Consider the following 20,429-nt stretch of genomic DNA (forward strand, 5'->3'; position numbering starts at 1 on the left):
ATCAGCGACTAAGTGAGTTTCTCTCTCCTCAGTACTTTTATATTGCCAATGTGCTCACCTCGCTTGTGAATCAGCGACTAAGCAAGTGTCTCTCTCCTAGGAGATTTTGTTTTGCCAATGTGTGCGCCTTGCTTGTGTATTAGCGGCTAAGCGAGTTTCTCTCTCCACAGCTGTTTCGTTTCGCCGATGCGTTTGCCTCACTTGTGTATTAGCGACTAAGCGAGTTTCTCTCTCCTCAGTAGTTTCGTTTTGCCGATGCGCTTGCCTTGCTTGTGTATTAGCAGCTAAGTGAGTTTCTCTCTCCACAGCTGTTTCATTTTGCCGATGTGCTCGCCTCACTTGTGTATTAGCGACTAAGTGAGTTACTCTCTCCCTCACTTGTGTATTAGCAGCTAAGTGAGTTTCTCTCTCCTCAGTAGTTTCATTTTGCTAATGCGCTCGCCTCGCTTGTGTATTAGCGACTAAGTGAGTTTCTCTCTCCACAGTAGTTTCGTTTTGCCGATGCGCTCGCCTTGCTTATGTATTAGCGACTAAGTGAGTTTCTCTCTCCACAGTAGTTTCGTTTTGCCGATGCGCTCGCCTTGCTTATGTATTAGCGACTAAGCGAGTTTCTCTCTCCACAGTAGTTTCGTTTTGCCGATGCGCTCGCCTTGCTTATGTATTAGCGACTAAGTGAGTTTCTCTCTCCACAGTAGTTTCGTTTCGCCGATGCGTTTGCCTCACTTGTGTATTAGCGACTAAGCGAGTTTCTCTCTCCTCAGTAGTTTCGTTTTGCCGATGCGCTCGCTTTGCTTATGTATTAGCGACTAAGTGAGTTTCTCTCTCCCTCACTTGTGTATTAGCGACTAAGTGAGTTACTCTCTCCTTGGCTGTTTCGTTTTGCCGATGCGCTTGCCTTGCTTGTGTATTAGCAGCTAAGTGAGTTTCTCTCTCCACAGCTGTTTCATTTTGCCGATGTGCTCGCCTCACTTGTGTATTAGCGACTAAGTGAGTTACTCTCTCCCTCACTTGTGTATTAGCAGCTAAGCGAGTTTCTCTTTCCTAAGTAGTTTCGTTTTGCCGATGCGCTCGCCTTGCTTATGTATTAGCGACTAAGTGAGTTTCTCTCTCCTCAGTAGTTTCATTTTGCTAATGCGCTCGCCTCGCTTGTGTATTAGCGGCTAAGCGAGTTTCTCTCTCCACAGTAGTTTCGTTTTGCCGATGCGCTCGCCTTGCTTATGTATTAGCGGCTAAGCGAGTTTCTCTCTCCACAGTAGTTTCGTTTTGCCGATGCGCTCGCCTTGCTTATGTATTAGCGACTAAGTGAGTTTCTCTCTCCACAGTAGTTTCGTTTCGCCGATGCGTTTGCCTCACTTGTGTATTAGCAACTAAGCGAGTTTCTCTCTCCTCAGTAGTTTCGTTTTGCCGATGCGCTCGCTTTGCTTATGTATTAGCGACTAAGCGAGTTTCTCTCTCCTTGGCTGTTTCGTTTTGCCGATGCGCTTGCCTTGCTTGTGTATTAGCAGCTAAGTGAGTTTCTCTCTCCACAGCTGTTTCATTTTGCCGATGTGCTCGCCTCACTTGTGTATTAGCGACTAAGTGAGTTACTCTCTCCCTCACTTGTGTATTAGCGACTAAGTGAGTTTCTCTCTCCTTGGCGGTTTCATTTTGCTGATGTGCTCGCCTCGCTTGTGTATTAGCGGCTAAGCGAGTTTCTCACTCCTCAGTAGCTTTGTTTTGCCGATGTGCGCACCTCACTTGTGTATTAGTGACTAAGTGAGTTTCTCACTCCTTGGCTGTTTCGTTTTGCCGATGCACTCACCTCACTTGTGTATTAGCAGCTAAGTGAGTGTCTCTCTCCTCAGTAGTTTCGTTTTGCCGATGCGCTTGCCTCGCTTATGTATTAGTGACTAAGTGAGTTTCTCTCTCCTCAGTAGTTTCGTTTTGCCGATGCGCTTGCCTCACTTGTGCATTAGCGACTAAGCGAGTTTCTCTCTCCTCAGTAGTTTCGTTTTGCCGATGCGCTTGTCTCGCTTGTGCATTAGCGACTAAGCGAGTTTCTCTCTCCTCAGTAGTTTCGTTTTGCCGATGCGCTTGTCTCGCTTATGTATTAGTGACTAAGCGAGTTTCTCTCTCCTCAGTAGTTTCGTTTTGCCGATGCGCTTGCCTTGCTTATGTATTAGTGGCTAAGTGAGTTTCTCTCTCCTCAGTAGTTTCATTTTGCCGATGCGCTTGCCTCACTTGTGCATTAGCGACTAAGTGAGTTTCTCTCTCCTCAGTAGTTTCGTTTTGCCGATGCGCTTGCCTCACTTGTGCATTAGCGACTAAGCGAGTTTCTCTCTCCTCAGTAGTTTCGTTTTGCCGATGCGCTCGCCTTGCTTGTGTATTAGCGGCTAAGCGAGTTTCTCACTCCTCAGTAGTTTCATTTTGCCGATGTGCGCACCTCACTTGTTTATTATCGGCTAAGCGAGTTTCTCACTCCTCAGTAGTTTCATTTTGCCGATGTGCGCACCTCACTTGTTTATTAGCGGCTAAGCGAGTTTCTCACTCCTCAGTAGTTTCATTTTGCCGATGCGCTTGCCTCGCTTATGTATTAGTGACTAAGCGAGTTTCTCTCTCCCTCACTTGTGTATTAGCAACTAAGTGAGTTTCTCTCTCCACAGCTGTTTCATTTTGCCGATGTGCTCGCCTCACTTGTGTATTAGCGACTAAATGAGTTTCTCTCTCCTTGGCGTTTTCATTTTGCTGATGTGCTCGCCTCGCTTGTGTATTAGCGGCTAAGCGAGTTTCTCACTCCTCAGTAGCTTTGTTTTGCTGATGTGCGCACCTCACTTGTTTATTAGCGGCTAAGCGAGTTTCTCACTCCTCAGTAGTTTCATTTTGCCGATGTGCGCACCTCACTTGTGTATTAGCAGCTAAGCGAGTGTCTCTCTCCTCAGTAGTTTCGTTTTGCCGATGCGCTCGCCTTGCTTATGTATTAGTGACTAAGTGAGTTTCTCTCTCCTCAGTAGTTTCATTTTGCCGATGCGCTTGCCTCACTTGTGTATTAGTGACTAAGCGAGTTTCTCTCTCCTCAGTAGTTTCGTTTTGCCGATGCGCTTGTCTCGCTTATGTATTAGTGACTAAGTGAGTTTCTCTCTCCTTGGAGGTTTCGTTTTGCCGATGCGCTCGCCTTGCTTGTGTATTAGCAGCTAAGTGAGTTTCTCTCTCCACAGTAGTTTCATTTTGCCGATGTGCACACCTCACTTGTGTATTAGTGACTAAGTGAGTTTCTCTCTCCTTGGCTGTTTCGTTTTGCCGATGCACTCGCCTCACTTTTGTATTAGCAGCTAAGCGAGTTTCTCTCTCCTCAATAGTTTCATTTTGCCGATGCGCTTGCCTCGCTTATGTATTAGCGACTAAGCGAGTTTCTCTCTCCCTCACTTGTGTATTAGCAACTAAGCGAGTTTCTCTTTCCTCAGTAGTTTGTTTTGCCGATGCGCTCGCCTCGCTTGTGTATTAGCAGATAAGCGAGTTTCTCTCTTTTCTCAGTGGTTTCACTTTGGCGACAGAGTCACTTTCTTTGAGCTTCATGCTGTAGCCTTGCACTTCCAGCCCGGACAGACAGACACACACACCTCCACGTGTAGACGTTTATATATAACATTTTATTCTAAAGCACTTTGGCTACAGCATTACTTATGTTGTTTTAGATTTGTTCTATAAATAAATGAACATTGACATTAAAAATTGACATTTAAAAGTATTTTAAATGTTTAGCTGTTCCCCATTTATGGGGCCTGGACAGGGCCAAAGCATTGCTCCATTCTGTGTGCTGTTCTGTTACAGCATCAAGAATAAGATCTTTAGCTGCCAGCAAGATGTAGACTGCTGTGAATCGAGTCAGGGTCTGTGGTGTATCCGGTAGGGTGCAGGATTTCAGTATGGAGTGTCTCAGATTTTGTAAGTGTACAGTAGGTGTGTGTGGGAGTAAAGCCGTGCAGCCTTGGAGTGTTTAATGGGGGAGTTGGCTTATTGCTCGTTCACGTGGAGAAGCACAATCGACATAATCAGAGCTTTGTGGACTGTTTAGAGCAGGGGGTCGCCAACTCGGGTCCTGGAGGACCACCGTGGCTGCAAGTTTTCATTCTAACCCCTTTTTTTAAATGAGTGCCCTGTTTGTGCAGCTAATTAACTTCTTGTGAATTCATTTTAATTGACTTGCTTTTTAAAGATTTGTTTCCCTGAATTTCTTCATCGTTCCTCTGATTTGCTTCATTTCTTTCCTTAAATGGCACCCAAACAGAAATGAAATGTGATGTGACTGAGCCGTCAGAAGACCAACTAAGTCAGGGCCTCAAACTCCAACCAATTTCACTCCAACCAGTTGCTTAATTAGGTGCCGATTCTTGTCGTTAATTAAACTCGTTCTTTAATTCCATGGCTTGCTGCTGCTCTCGTGGTGCATTAGCAGACATTTCAGAAATTGTTGATTTTCTCTTTTCTGTTAAAATGTTTTGTGGACCTGAGCAGATCGACATTCCTGAGACCTTCGTCTTTCTTTATTTTCAGATATTGTGTGATGGACACCAGTTGTTTTGGCTCATTTGGTATCTCATTATTGTTTGGCTGCTAATTAAGGAAAAAGAAACAATTGAGGGCTCTGAGTCTTCAAGAGCAAATCAAATAAAATGAATTCAAAAGAAGTGAATTAGCAGCAAAAACAGGTCACTAATTAAGAAAAAGGTTAGAATGAAAACCTGCAGCCATGGTGGTCCCTCCAGGACCGGAGTTGGTGACCCCTGGTTTAGAGCACTTACACTCACAACATCTATAAAAGGTCAGAGTAGGAAAGGAATGGGGAGGGAAAAAAATTAAAGAAAGGAGACGATGAAACCGGGCACTCAAGCTGGCGCGGGTGGAAGAAGGGGAGTGATAGTGAGTGCCCAGTAGTGGGGCAAAGGGGTAACAGCACTCCAGGAGAGGATCAACCTTGATGAGTAGTCAGAGCAAAGGAGATCTTGGGCTCCAGGGGTCCTGTGGGTACCAACAAAGATGGCAGGATTGGGAAGCCGGGCTACGTGTGCGTCCCAGTGGACAACGACGAAGGTGGTTAGAACAGGAGCCAGATGGAGGACAGCATTTGCTGGCATCTCAGTCCTGCTGAGCAGAATTAAGGGTGAGCAGGGGACACACCACACACCATTATGAATGAGGGGGGCACTGGTGACGAGAGGGCAGAGCCGACTCAGACTTTGATGTTAATTATTTATGGTGTTTACCTATTAGATTCTAACTTCCTCATTTGCACTATTGGCACTATTATTTCACAAACTATGAATTATTTATGATTTGAATGCACCACACTTTATTTTGAACACTGCTAGGTCTGAATGAAACACACCGTGCAGTTTGCACCATTAACTTGTTGCTGTGTCCTCAGTTGCTCTAGTCCAGCGTTTCTCAACCTTTAAGTATTTGCGATCCGAGTTTTCAGTTTTAATCGCGTCCCCCTAACGTTTTTTTGACACGCTAATAAAATTTATTCCTATATTTTTTGCTGCCGATACACCGCTACAAGTTTAAAATTTCCCTACGAATAGCGAAATTACGCCACATATGGCAACATTTGGGGGCGCGCCGCACAGTTTGAGAACCACTGCTGTAGTCTATCGTCTGTTAGGACTACCGATATCCTGGGACACAGAAGATGCCCATGACTGCGGGCACCTGGGGTATCACATAGACAAACTTTATCACAGCCAGAGATCCAGATAGAATTATACAACATTAGGGTGGTGTGCTAGCTCTGTGGCTAAGGACCTGTGCCGCTACATGGAAGGTTGCTGGTTCAAATCCTGTTATTGACAGAAGGGTTCCCACTTCATTGAGCCTTTTAGCAAGGCCCTTAACCTGAAAATTGCTCTGTTGGGTGCTATACAATGGCTGACCCTGCACTCTGACCTCCAAAGGTCACGTAAAAAGTATAGTCAAATAAAAAAAAAGATGAAGTCTAAATCCACAATTCTCCATTCTCGCTTGTTCCCACCTTGCTCCTGGGTCTCCAGCTCCTCATTATGCAGCACCTCTGGGCTGTTGGAGAACACGCTGGTTGGATGGAGCACCACGCCCTGCTTAGTCCGTGTGTGAAAAATCTGAAATAGACGGAGAAGAGAAGTAAATAGGAGGACGAGCTGAAAATGTGTTTAATTCCACTGTTAGTTAAATGGACAACACAGAAAATTGACACTCTTATTATAATAAAAAAAATCTTTGGACGAGACGTGACTTTTTGAAGAGACTTGTTGGAATGAAGTCCCGTGAGACGGAGACTTTTAACATGAGATTCTTTCAAGTCACGTCATATTTGCGACTATTTTCAAACAAGACCACGGTCATCTAACCTCACAAGTTGTGTGAATGCTTTTGGCAGACACACTTCCTGCGCTCTCAGCTCTTATGCATTTTATCAGGACAACAATTTTATACGTTCTAGTTGACACGTCAACGACGAAGCGAAGAAGAAAGAGCAACGCGTCGTAAAGAGATCCAAAAGTGTTGGGAGAGAAAAGAAGGCAAAAAAGAAGAGAGACAGTGAGACACTTTCACGTCCCACGAGACGGTCAAGTCACGTCATACTTACAACCATTTTCAATCAACACCACGGCCATCTAACCTAACAGTTGTTGGAATGCTTTTGGCTGACACACTTCCTGTGCTCTAAGCTCTTAAAAATTTTATACGTTCTAAACGACACGTCAACGACTAAGCGAAGAAGAAAGAGCAGCGAGTCGTAAAGAGATCCAAAAGCGTTTGAGAAAAAAGAAGGCAAAAACGAGCAATAATAATGTAAGTGCAAATTCTGAAAATAAGGAAAGTAATAAACAGCCCGGACCGAGTGGGACTGAAAACCTCGCAGGTCCAAATAAAAGACAAAGAGTAAAAAGACAAAGTAGAACTTCATTTTAACAGGTGAAAAGAAAGGTAATGTAGTACAAATTCTGCGAATAACATTAGAAACAAAAGGAGATCTTGATATGCCATTCATATTAAAACATTTACAGTTTCCCGTGAGAGTAGCTTTTGCTCTGACAATTAACAAATCACAGGGACAAACATTTGAAAAAGTCGGCTTATTTATTAGAGAGGAAGAAACAAAATTCACTCACGGCCAGTTATACGTCGTGTTGTCACGATGCAAGTCCAAACACGGAATCAAAATTCAATGCGATATTGACAAAAAGTTAATTCCAAATTTTGTTTTATTGAAATTCCCATGAAAATAATAATCTCTTTAAATTGTATATCCGGTTAACCAAACCCAGGGGTTGGCAAGCCAAGCGAGCAGGGGGTGGAGTCCCTTAGTATTCTTAAAATTGGTAAATCTCTATGTGTTAAAAAAGAATTATAAGCACATAAGAAAAGTAGACGCTATATTTTATTTCCGTATATGCTCGTGTTTAAGTTCTCCTGTGGATAAGTTGGGACTTGATTTTACCGTATAATTTCTGGTATTTTATAATGTCAGTCGTATAAGTCGAATGCAGAAAACTCACACTATTGGTCCAAGAGATTACGATATGCGAACGCCCACCTGAGAGAGGAACCACGGAGCACACGGCCTTTCTTTTCTATGTATTGTGCCTACGTGACCACACGGTGATACCCAAACTATTCCGAAGCGACGTTTGCACTGTTTTGTGTTTTTCATATCTCACACCCTCATACACCTTTATCGTAAGAGCATCCCTTATCTACGATGGAGCGTTCGATCAGAAGAAAATATGAAACTGGTTTTAAATTAAATGTCATTGAAGTGGCAAAAGAAATTGGTAACTGCTCTGCTGCAACAAAATTTGATGTGTCTGAGAAACTGGTGTGAGATTGGAGGAGGCAAGAAGATGTAAAAAAAAAAAAATGAAGTGTCGTATTTTTGAACGGGCATATAAGTCAGGGTCTAATTTTATGATCGATTTTTCGGGTTTCAAGACCCAACTTATACGTGAGTACATACAGTAAGAATTAAGATATAAGAGTTAGGAGTTAAAAAGCAAATGCCTATACAGTGCATCCGGAAAGTATTCCCAGCGCTTCATCACTTTTTCCACATTTTCTTATGTTACAGCCTTATTCCAAAATGGATTAAATTCATTTTTTCCTCAGAATTCTACACACAACACCCCATAATGACAACGTGAAAAAAGTTTACTTCAGGTTTTTGCAAATTTATTAAAAATAAAAAAATGGAGAAAGCACATGTACATAAGTATTCACAGCCTTTGCCATGAAGCTCAAAATTGAGCTCAGGTCCATCCTGTTTCCCCTGATCATCCTTGAGATGTTTCTGCAGCTTCATTGGAGTCCACCTGTGGTAAATTCAGTTGACAGGACATGATTTGGAAAGGCACACACCTGTCTATATAAGGTCCACAGTTGACAGTTCATGTCAGAGCACAAACCAAGCATGAAGTCAAAGGAATTGTCTGTAGACCTCCGAGACAGGATTGTCTCGAGGCACAAATCTGGGGAAGGTTACAGAAAAATTTCTGCTGCTTTGAAGGTCCCAATGAGCACAGTGGCTTCCATCATCCGTAAGTGGAAGAAGTTCGAAACCACCAGGACTCTTCCTAGAGATGGCTGACCATCTAAACTGAGCGATCAGGGGAGAAGGGCCTTAGTCTGGGAGGTGACCAAGAACCCGATGGTCACTCTGTCAGAGCTCCAGAGGTCCTCTGTGGAGAGAGGAGAACCTTCCATAAGGACAACCATCTCTACAGCAATCCACCAATCAGGCCTGTATGGTAGAGTGGCCAGACGGAAGCCACTCCTTAGTAAAAGGCACATGGCAGCCCACCTGGAGTTTGCCAAAAGGCACCTGAAGGACTCTCAGACCATGAGAAAGAAAATTCTCTGGTCTGATGAGACAAAGATTGAACTCTTTGGTGTGAATGCCAGGCGTCACGTTTGGAGGAAACCTGGCACCACTCATCACCAGGCCAATGCCATCCCTACAGTGAAGCATGGTGGTGGCAGCATCATGCTGTGAGGATGTTTTTCAGCAGCAGGGACTGGGAGACTAGTCAGGATAAAGGGAAAGATGACTGCAGCAATGGACAGAGACATCCTGGATGAAAACCTGGTCCAGAGCGCTCTTGACCTCAGACTGGGGCGACGGTTCATCTTTCAGCAGGACAACGACCCTAAGCACACAGCCAAGATATCAAAGGAGTGGCTTCAGGACAACTCTGTGAATGTCCTTGAGTGGCCCAGCCAGAGCCCAGACTTGAATCTGATTGAACATCTCTGGAGAGATCTTAAAATGGCTGTGCGCCGACGCTTCCCATCCAACCTGATGGAGCTTGAGAGGTGCTGCCAAGAGGAATGGGCAAAACTGGCTAAGGATAGGTGTGCCAAGCTTGTGGCATCATATTCAACAAGACTTGAGGCTGGAATTGCTGCCAAAGGTGCATCAACAAAGTATTGAGCAAAGGCTGTGAATACTTATGGACATGGGATTTCTCAGTTTTTTTTATTTTTAATAAATTTGCAAAAACCTCAAGTAAACTTTTTTCACGTTGTCATTATGGGGTGTTGTGTGTAGAATTCTGAGGAAAAAAATGAATTTAATCCATTTTGGAATAAGGCTGTAACATAAGAAAATGTGGAGAAAGTGATGTGCTGTGAATACTTTCTGGATGCACTGTATATATAGTATACAGTGCCTTTTCTATCTATCTATCTATCTATCTATCTATCTATCTATCTATCTATCTATCTATCTATCTATCTATCTATCTATCTATCTATCTATCTATCTATCTATCTATCTATCTATCTATCTATCTATCTATCTATCTATCTATTCATTTTCTGAAGTTGCTCTTGGAGTTCTTCTCCGCTAATCTTGGTGCAGTCAGTGGTGAATATGGCGACAGGTTTCACCAGGACATTGTAACAAAAGAAATGTAGTATTAGAGCAAGAGGCCGACTATTGTACACTGAAACAAGAACCATCAGATTCTGAGTACAAATGAAAATTAGCAGCAATATCTTTTTAGCTCAGCTGAACCAATGCACTGTGCCTGCATCACTAAGTGATTAAACACACTAAATTCAATACAAGTTAATATCATGTTTCTCCAAATTCCCAAATGATAAGTCAATCTGAAACTGTAATTGTGTTCAGAGCTTGATTTTTTTGTATTATAATCACTAAGAATTTTTCGGGAAGCAAAATATTTGCCCAAATGTGTTGTCCAGCGTACTTCACAACCCCAAGGCAGCACAGTTTCTTTTTGTCAAAGAAAGCACATGAAATTCAATAAGACCACAACCTGATCTGAATCCTTGCGGTTGGCGTTGTGTTCGTCGGGTAGTGCCAGCTGTGGGTACAGCCCTCGACATAAAACCAGCTTCAGAAGGGCCTGCTGCCGGCGGGACAAGTCGTCACTTGCACTCACTGCTTCTCGTAATTCCTCCACACTGTGACGCAGCTTAAACTTCACATCCTACAAAACAAAGCAGACGTGGATGGTTTTGTGCCTGCACCGCTGTAAACAAAGATGGAGAAAGACAAGAGAAGCCAAGCCATTTTGAATGTCAGATTACCTGGATGTCAACACTTTTGCTGCCTTGCTGGACCCCTGAGCGCCTGTCACGGTGTCGGTCCCCCTCCTCATCGCTAGAGGAGATCATCTCCTCAGACTCCAGTTTCAGCACTTTACGCTTGCTGCGCTCATGCGTATCGTGTTCATACTTTAATTGATGGAGCCTCTTGCGCTCGCTGCGCTTCTCACGACGTTGGTGGGCATCACGCGAAGTTGTGGCTGACCTCTCGTCGGTTTCAATCAGGCCATGACTCTGCAGCAGCTCCTGAAAATGTGGAATAATAAGACGTAATCAGTAATGTCTTATGACGGGGGCTGTCGGGAAGGTCCATAGACCCTGGTTCAAATGTTGGCCCAGTTTCCACGCGGATGGGTGTTGCACTGTGTCTCCGGACGTTCTGTTGGTCCTCACAAATTCCCCAAGGCTGCTGGCATGGGCTTTAACCTCTGTGATATTATGTGTTGTTTATATGCATATTTTTACCCAATTAATGAATTTAATTCCAGTATTACATTTTTGTAGTCATCTTTAATTTAAACTTGCTTTAACAATGTCTTGTTTTTGTGAACAGCTTATTTATTTATTTTGTTTATGTGACGCTCCAAGTAGCGTAGCCTCTGTGTGTATCCATTCTGGACAGACTGCTGGAGATTCTAGCCTGCTTCTTAACTTATCTTGGAAAGGCCTCACACCACTTTGGCCATTTAATGTGAGTAATCACAACAAAGGGGGGGGGGGGGGGGTCTTGGGGGTCACCTTGCACCACAACACCCCATTGGTCCAAGAAGGTGTGACACAAAACTACAAGACTGGCATACATTTCTCTCTTTTAAGTTTCCTGTGTAAGTCAAGTCAAGTCAAGTTGGAGAGCATGCACTGGTACAATGTGTTGCCGCACCCACTACACGATGAAACAACTTGCGATCCCGGTTGGCAACCCCCCCCCCCCCAGACAGACATGCAGTCCAGTCCCACCCTCCGAAAATGACCCTCTATCTAGTTTATGTGAGCAACCCCTTGCCCTGGTCCAGCCACTTGGGTCCCCAATAACGAGGATCTTAAGAGCCGGATCACCCTCGGGGAAACGCGTCACATGGCCGTAGTGCCGTAACTGACGCTCCCTCACAATACAGGTCATGTGCTTCATTCGGAACTCCATGAGCAACACAAAGTCAAACCAGTGGTACCCAAGGATTTTCCGGAGGGACACAGAACTGAAGGAGTCCAGTCTTCATCTCAGGTCACTGGATAGCGTCCATGTCACGCAACCATATAGCAAGAGAGGAAGCACCAGGACTCTAAAGACTTGGACCTTCATCCTTTTGCAGATATCAGGAGTGCCACACACTCCTTTCCATTGACCTCATGACCCCCCATGCTCTCCCAATCCGTCTACTGACTTCATAGAAAGAGTCACCAGAGACATGAATGTCACTGCCAAGGTAAGTAAAATTCTCGACGAGGACGACACTCTCTTCACAGACAGACACACTGCTGATGGCCGTGCCCAAGAGGTCATTAAAGGCCTGGATCCTGTTAAAGTGTGTGCTGATAATTCCACGAGTAACTATTTAACAATATTTTAGCAAAAAAAAAAAAAAATCATTTGTTTTTTAAATTTATAAGCATACAACTGGATAACATACTCTATATTGCCAAAAATATTCACACACACGTGAACTTTAATGACGTCCCATTCTTAACACATAGGCTTTAATTTAATTTGTGAATTTCCCATTGGGATTAATAAAGTATCTATCTATCTATCTATGGAGTCGGCCCACCCTTTGCAGCTCTAACAGCCCCAACTCTTCTGGGAAGGCTTTGCACAAGGTGTAGGAGTGTGTTGATGGGGATTTGTGACCAGGAGAGCATCTGTGAGGTCAGGCACTGATGTTGGACGAGAAGGCCTAACTCTCTCGCTGTCTCCGCTCAAATTCATCCCAAAGGTGTTCTGTTGGGTTGAGGTCAGGGCTCTGTGCAGGCCAGTCACGTTCCTCCACAACAAACTCGCTCCTCTATTTCTTTACAGACCTTGCTCTGTGCACTGGTGTGTGTGCCCAGTCAGATTGCCATCTCCAAACTGTTTCCACAAAGTTGAGAGCATTGAAATAGTCCAATATGGCTTTGCATGCTGAAGCATTAAGAGTTCCTTTCACTGGCACTAAGGGGCCAAAGTGAACACCTGATAAATCATCCCACACCATAATCCCCCCTCCACTTGGCACAATGCAGTCAGTCAGGCGAGTCCCGTTCTCCTGGCCAGACTCGTCCATCGGATTGCGTGATTCGTCACTCCAGAGGACATGTCTGCACTGCTCTCGAGTCCAGTGGTGGGCTTTACATGCTTTGCATTGCGCTTGGTGATGTCAGGCTGTTCGGCCCATGGAAACTGTGAGAGAATAATTTAGAGGTAATTTAAGATGTAACGTAATATAATTCAAATATAACAGTATTTTTGTTTGTGGTGTGTACATTGTAATTTATTAATTGGCTTAGGAAAAATACTGAGATGGTCAAGTAAAGAATGTACCAGAAGAAAGGATGATGTAATATGCAAAATGTACTGAAGGAGGACTAAGGGCTCGTTTATACTTCACGCTCAGAACGCGTACGCACCCGCATCATGGCTGCCACGAGTTTCCAGCGTTCATTTGATGCGTCCTCTGAGCAGGTCCTCAGAAGTTAACGCGACACGTGCGCAAATTGCAGTACTAGCAAAAAGTCGGTGGGCGCAGTGTGCTAAAAGTTGGAATGTGACATCAGAGTCTCTGTTGACTATCTACATGTGACAGAAAGTCGCTTTGCAGATCCTACGAGATCGGTGCGTGCGCTTCGATGTTTGATGAATGGTTCAAAGTGGTGAAGTAAAATGCCAACATGCAGATGCATTCGTGGTGCTTTTATATTCAAGCGTTGCATATTCCCGATCGTAATGACACGATACATTTTAAAAGTCTCACATACCGTCTTCTGTGCCGTCTTTTTTTCTAGGGATTTCTCCAGTACTGACAGCAGTGACAAACAGCAATAGATCGCCACACTGAACACATTAAATATATGCTATTCCAACTTTCTGCACATTTAGAATCCTCAGATTTATACTTGATATCACTTTCATGATGAAATGCATTGAAGTGTGTATGCTACATTTTACAGATAAATCGGTAATTTCGTTTAAATAATGAATACTGTTAATAACACACATGGGGTGACACGGTGGCGGAGCGTTAGCGCTGCTGTCTTGCAGGGAGTCACGTCGCTGGTATTCTCTGCCTGGAATTCTCATGTTTTCCTGCTGTTTTTCCACAGTGTGCTCCGGTTTCCTTCCAAAAATATGCAGATTTGGTGACACTAAAATGACGCCAGCGTGTGTGTGTGTGTGTGTGTGCTTGTATTCACCTTGCGATGAGCTGATGCCTCGTCCAGGGATTGTTTCATCCTCGTGCCCAATGCTAGCTGAAATGGACAAGTCCCTGGACTGATGGATTTAATCATTAAACATGCTTTTCAGAGATATTGCGGTAAGGTGTCATCGGAATTTAATGGGTGCTCCAGGCAATTCACAACACAGCAAAGCTGAACATGTTCTCACCGTGATGATATCTCACACTGCCACCTGGTGGATTCCTCCAGATTTACGTAAATCATTTTGTGAATTTCCCCTTGGGATTAATAAAGTATCTATCTATCTATCTATCTATTATATAGTGTCTTTCCTATCTATCTATCTATCTATCTATCTATCTATCTATCTATCTATCTATCTATCTATCTATCTATCTATCTATCTATCTATCTATCTATCTATCTATCTATCTATCTATCTATCTATCTATCTATCTATCTATCGTACGCATGCAAGTATACACAGTACAACACTTGTGTAGCTGGAGCGTCCGCTGCAGTACGCGTCACATCACGTGTAGTATAAATCTGGCCTAAGAAGTCATCAGATGTCCTCCACAACCAGAATGGACAGTTGTCATGTGAACAGAAATTTCAAGGGTGGCAACGCAACTCAAAGGTATAAGAAGAACCGGAAAAATAATAAGCTTGACTTTTATTTTATATGTATAGAATGGTTCTTCTCCTGCCTGGTTTCTAATAGTAAGGGGTTCTAAATTTAAGATAAGATTCTATTAATATATCTAAAATTTTATTTCGTCCACAAAACTCATTCCATGAAGCTCTCTATGAGGCCACACGAAGTTTGGAGGTCTGTAGCTACTGACTCTTCAGAAGGTTGGTGACTTGGGTGTGTTTCGACTTACACCAAAATTCGGTTTACATCACTGTTGTAGGAAAGGAACTGTGTCGTAACCCGAGGACCCCCTGTATTGCACACATCATGCTTTTAATAACCTGTTTGTCTGCAGATGAAAAGCATGCACCTTGGGGACCCGCCGACATTTCCCTTCATAAACTCTTATAGTGCTTTGCACTATTTATGAGATCAGGGAGGGGTAACTTGCGCCCATAGGAATCCTGTTTGCACAGCTGCCTGTTGATGTTGTGATAGATAAGATACTGGCCTGAACAGAATTCATTGTAGCTCAGGTGTTAATGACTTTTCTTTTTCTTCTCTTTGTACGTAATCTGAGAGTTCTTTATTGTGGTATTCCTTGGTTATTCCTCAAAGTCACCATACCTGGAATATTACTTTCTAGATTTCTCTAGCGGTCCCCTGTGGCTCCGCCCACATAGTAACAGGATACAGGACAGTGAGGAGGGCCCCGCCCAACTCCCCACTCCTGACGTCACACTTCCCCCTCCCCTTGGCCTCGGATTAGCGTGAATATATCGCTCCTGCAAGCGAACTCTGATTCTTAGCGCAATGAGAGAAGTCACAAAATCAACCGGAATGTTCAAGAAAATTACAGAAAAAAACCCCAATCTAAATCCGTTAAGTAGTTCTCTCGTTCGCTAGCTAAGTGGATGTAAGATACGCCCCGAGGCTGGCGCGTGAGTGAGCAGGGCAACCCGCCAACCTCCCCAGAGCCCACAGCGTTTCTCTCAGATTCACGTAAATAAATTGCTACCGCAAGCGAACTATGAGAAGCTGCAAATTCAACCGGAATGTTCAAGCAAATTATAGAAAAAAATCTGATTTAAATCCTTTAAGTAGTTCTCTCGTGAAAAGCGTACAGACAGACGGTGGATTTTATATATAGAGAGGCTAGCCGTACCCCACGGCTCTGCCTGCTTGGCAATGAAACAGGACAAACTTTAAAAACCAATAAACAAACAGGTAACGCTAGCTAAGTGGAGGCAAGGTATGCTCTAAAACGGGTGGGAAAAGTCATTCCTAGTGGGCCGCAGTGGCTGCAGGTTCTTGCTCCAACCCAATGGCCTAATAAGGAGCACTTATTGCTCAAGTAATAATAGATAGATAAATAGATAGATAGATAGATAGATAGATATGAAAGGCACTATATAATAGATAGATAGATAGATAGATAGATAGATAGATAGATAGATAGATAGATAGATAGATAGATAGATAGATAGATAGATAGATAGATAGATAGATAGATAGATAGATAGATAGATAGATAGATAGATAGATAGATAGATTTATGTGTGTCCTGTGGTGGGCTGGCGCCCTGCCCAAGGGTTTGTTTCCTGCCTTGCGCCCTGTGTTGGCTGGTTGGCTCCAGCAGACTCAGTGACCCTGTAGTTAGGATATGGCAGGTTGGATAATGGATGGATGCATGGATTACAAATATATTCACCTGGTTGGACCCCCTTTTGCCTTCAGAACTGCTGTAATTCTTCATGACATAGATTCAACAAGGTGCTCAGGGATTTTGCTCCATATTGACATGATAGCATCACACAGTTTCTGCAGGTTTGTCAGCTGCACATCCATGATGTGAATGTCCCGTTCCAGCAAATCCCAAAAGTGCTCTGTTGGATTGAGAGCAATCTGGTGAGTGTGGAGGCCATTTGAGTCCAGTGAGCTCATTGTCATGTTCAAGAAAGCAGTTGGAGATGATCTGAGCTTTGCGACATGGCGTGTTATTCTGCTGGAAGGAGCCATCAGAAGATGGCGGTCATAAAGGGATGGACATGGTCAGTAACGATACTTTGGTAGGCTGTGCTATTTAAATGTTGCTCAATTGGCACTAAGGGGCCTAAAGTGTGCCAAGAAAAGATCCCCCACACCATCAGCACCAGCGTGAACCGTTGATACAAGGCAGGATGGATCCCTGCTTTCATGTTTTTGATGCCAAATTCTGACCCCACCATTCAAATGTCACAGCAGAAATCAAGACTCATCAGACCAGGCAATGTTTTTCCAATCTTCTAATGTCCCATTTTGTTGAGCCCGTGTGTATTGCAGCCTCAGTTGCCTGTTCTTAGCCAACAGGAGTGTCACCTGGTGTGGTCTCCTGCTGCTGTAGACCACCTGCTTCAAGGTTCGACATGTTGTGCAGTCAGAGTTGCTCTTCTGCATACCTCAGTTGTAACGAGTTCTTATTTGAGTTCCTGTTGCCTTTCTATCAGCTCACACCAGTCTGGCCATTCTCCTCTGACCTCTGGCATCAACAAGGCATTTTCACCCAGACAACTGCCACTCGCTGGATATTTTCTCTTTTTCGGCCCACTCTCTGTAAACCCTAGAGATGGTTGTGTGTGAAAATCCCAGTAGATCAGCAGTTTCTGAAATATTCAGAGCAGCCCGTCTGGCACCACCAACCAGGCCACATTCAAAGAGACTCCAATCCCTTTTCTTCCCCATTCTGATGCTTGGTTTGAACTTCAGTAGGTCATCTTGACAACATCTACATGTTGAATGCATTGAGTTGCTGCCATGTTATTAGTGGATTACCAAGCAGTTGAACAGGTGTACCTAATAAAGTGGCCAGTGAGTGTAGTTGCCCTTTACCATTTAAGGCCCACAATTTCCCCAATGAACACTCCAGCTGTAAACCAGTTTCCTCCATCCATACCTTGAACTGTCGTCGTAGGTTGACCATTTCGTATAAACGCTGCTCCTCCAGACCACGCCGCCGACACCACTTACGAGATGCACCACCCCTCTCAGATTTGATCTGAAGACAGAGGAAGAGGAAGAAGTTATTCACCAGTATACACCGTATATACGAGGTGTGACAATTCAATCCCTGGATTGGCCATGTAGTGTCACCAGTGTGATTAAAAATCATGTGGTTGGTCACAAGGGGACAGTCCATCACAAATTCATTGACTGGCAACCAGCAACCAAACTTTCTATTTAGAAGAGCTGAATAGGTTATGGGATTCTGTTTAAAGGAGGAGACCCGGACTGTGGCCTGACAAGTGGACCATCCATCTCAGACAACGATGGGGTCTGAGGTCGTGATTTCCTGTCTAAGAAATCAGTAACCGAAATTGGATTATCCATCCTTATTCACCTGAATGAGCCCTTGTGATTTCCCAAAATAAAAACTACCATGAAAGGACAAAGATTTGCAGACATTTCTACACCAGCATAACGTGAGAAAGAAACTCAGGGGTATTCCAGGAAACGCAGAATACAGTTGTGCTTGAAAGTTTGTGAACCCTTTAGAATTTTCTATATTTCTGTGTAAATATGACCTAAAACATCATCAGATTAAAGAGATAAAGAGAAACCAGTTAAACAAATGAGACAAAAATATTATACTTGGTTATTTATTTATTGAGGAAAATGATCGAATATTACATATTTGTGAGTGGCAAAAGTATGTGAAGCTCTAGGATTAGCAGTTAGTCTGAAGGTGAAATTCAAGTCCGGTGTTTTCAATCAATGGGATGACAATCAGCTGTGAGTGGGCACCCTGTGTTATTTAAAGAACAGGATCTATCAAAGTCTGCTCTTCACAACACGTGTTTGTGGAAATGTATCACGGCACGAACAAAGGAGATTTCTGAGGACCTCAGAAATAGAGTTTTTGATGCTCATCAGGCTGGAAAAGGTTAGAAAATCATCTCTGAAGAGTTTGGACTCCACCAATCCACAGTCAGACAGATTGTGAACAAATGGAGGAAATTCAAGACCATTGTTACCCTCCCCAGGAGTGGTCAACCAACAAAGATCACTCCAAGAGCAAGGTGTGTAATAGTCGGCGGGGTCACAAAGGACCCCAGGGGAACTTCTAAGCAACTGAAGGCCTCGCTCACATTGGCTAATGTTCATGTTCATGAGTCCACCATTAGGAGAAGACTCAACAGCAATGGTGTGCATGGCAGGGTTGCAAGGAGAAACCCACTGCTCTCCAAAAAAAACATTGCTGCTCATCTGCAGTTTGTTAAAGATCACGTGGACAAACCAGAAGGCTATTGGAAGAATGTTTTGTGGATGGATGAGACCAAAACAGAACTTTTTGGTTTAAATGAAAAGCGTTATGTTTGGAGAAAGGAAAACACTGCATTCCAGCATAAGAACCTTATCCCATCTGTGAAACATGGTGGTGGTAGTATCATGGTTTGGGCCTGTTTTGCTGCATCTGGGCCAGGATGGCTTGCCTTCATTGATGGAACAATGAATTCTGAATTACATCAGAGAATTCTAAAGGAAAATGTCAGGACATCTGTCCATGAACTGAATCTCAAGAGAAGGTGGGTCATGCAGCAAGACAACGACCCTAAGCACACAAGTCGTTCTACCAAAGAATGGTTTAAAGAAGAATAAAGTTCATGTTTTGGAATGGCCAAGTCAAAGTCCTGACCTTAATCCAATCGAAATGTTGTGGAAGGACCTGAAGTGAGCAGTTAATGTGAGGAAACACACCAACATCCCAGAGTTGAAGCTGTTCTGTACGGAGGAATGAGCTCAAATTCCTCCAAGCCGGTGTGCAGGACTGATCAACAGTCACCAGAAACGTTTAGTTGCAGTTATTGCTGCAAAGGGGGTCACAACAGATACTGAAAGCAAAGGTTCACATACACTCACAAATATGTAATATTCGATTATTTTCCTTAATAAATAAATGAACAAGTATAATATTTTTGTCTCATTTATTTAACTGGTTTCTCTTTATCTAGTTGTAGGACTTGAGTGAAAATCTGATGATGTTTTCGGTCATATTTATGCAGAAATATAGAAAAATTTGAAGGGCTCACAAACTTTCAAGCAGAACTGTATGTTTCAGGTTTGTTTACAGCAATGGTAACATCACCTAACTAAACGCTTAGCTGCAGAAGGTGACAGTAGCCGCTAGTGCACAGATGTGCATACATTCTTTCTGCAGGTTCATTCTGGGAATTAAACTGTCACACCTCATATTCCTAATTAAACACTTTCCTACCGTTTAACAACACAAAACATCAAAGGAACATAAAATTACATTCTCAAAACTGCTATCAAAGACACCAGAAGTGGGCTAGTGTTCCAGCGCATTACCTGGCCGGGAGGCCAGTTTAACAGAAGGACAGGGGGAGACTAACTGCATGGTGTATTTGCTCCCCCGATACAATAGGTGGCAGTCTTTCTGTCCTGCGTGGATATCCACAGGGCAGACTCGGAATCGCAGTCTTGTAAGATGTGCCTGTTGTGGTCCATTGGACCCACCAGGGGGAGCTACAGGAACAGTCCTTCCTCACTTTAAAGATGCTGAAGTGCTCCCTGGATGTGATGTGGTGGCACCAGAAATACTCCTGGGTTTGGCATAAAAGAAGCCAAGTTTCCTGTATGGGTAGTCAGAGTCAGGAGGAGAGAGGAAAAGACAATGTGGGATATGTGGAAGGAGACAAAGTAAGATTTTGTATTCCATGATGTTGGTAAGGATTTAGAGGAACTGTAAAATACAAAAGTATCTTCTTTTTGAACCTAGGACTGTGTTGTGTTGTTGTGTTTGGGGCCCTGTTGGTCACACTGCATAATCCAGTTCAGGATC

At 43.6% G+C, this 20,429-nt stretch overlaps 1 protein-coding gene across 1 annotated transcript in view; it reads right to left on the bottom strand.

Moving 5' to 3' along the window:
* dhx34 (DEAH (Asp-Glu-Ala-His) box polypeptide 34) overlaps positions 1-20,429 on the bottom strand; it is a 100,695-nt gene that overhangs the window by 21,460 nt on the left and 58,806 nt on the right. The window contains exons 9-12 of the mRNA XM_028795613.2: positions 17,523-17,624; positions 10,567-10,830; positions 10,293-10,466; positions 6,008-6,113 (exon numbers count right to left, since the gene is read on the bottom strand). Of these exons, the coding sequence (XP_028651446.2) occupies positions 6,008-6,113; positions 10,293-10,466; positions 10,567-10,830; positions 17,523-17,624 (646 nt within the window). The remainder of the gene's footprint in view (positions 1-6,007; positions 6,114-10,292; positions 10,467-10,566; positions 10,831-17,522; positions 17,625-20,429) is intronic.

The sequence above is a fragment of the Erpetoichthys calabaricus genome, chromosome 1 (assembly GCF_900747795.2).
Source record: "Erpetoichthys calabaricus chromosome 1, fErpCal1.3, whole genome shotgun sequence".
NCBI classification, from domain to species: Eukaryota; Metazoa; Chordata; class Cladistia; order Polypteriformes; family Polypteridae; genus Erpetoichthys; species Erpetoichthys calabaricus.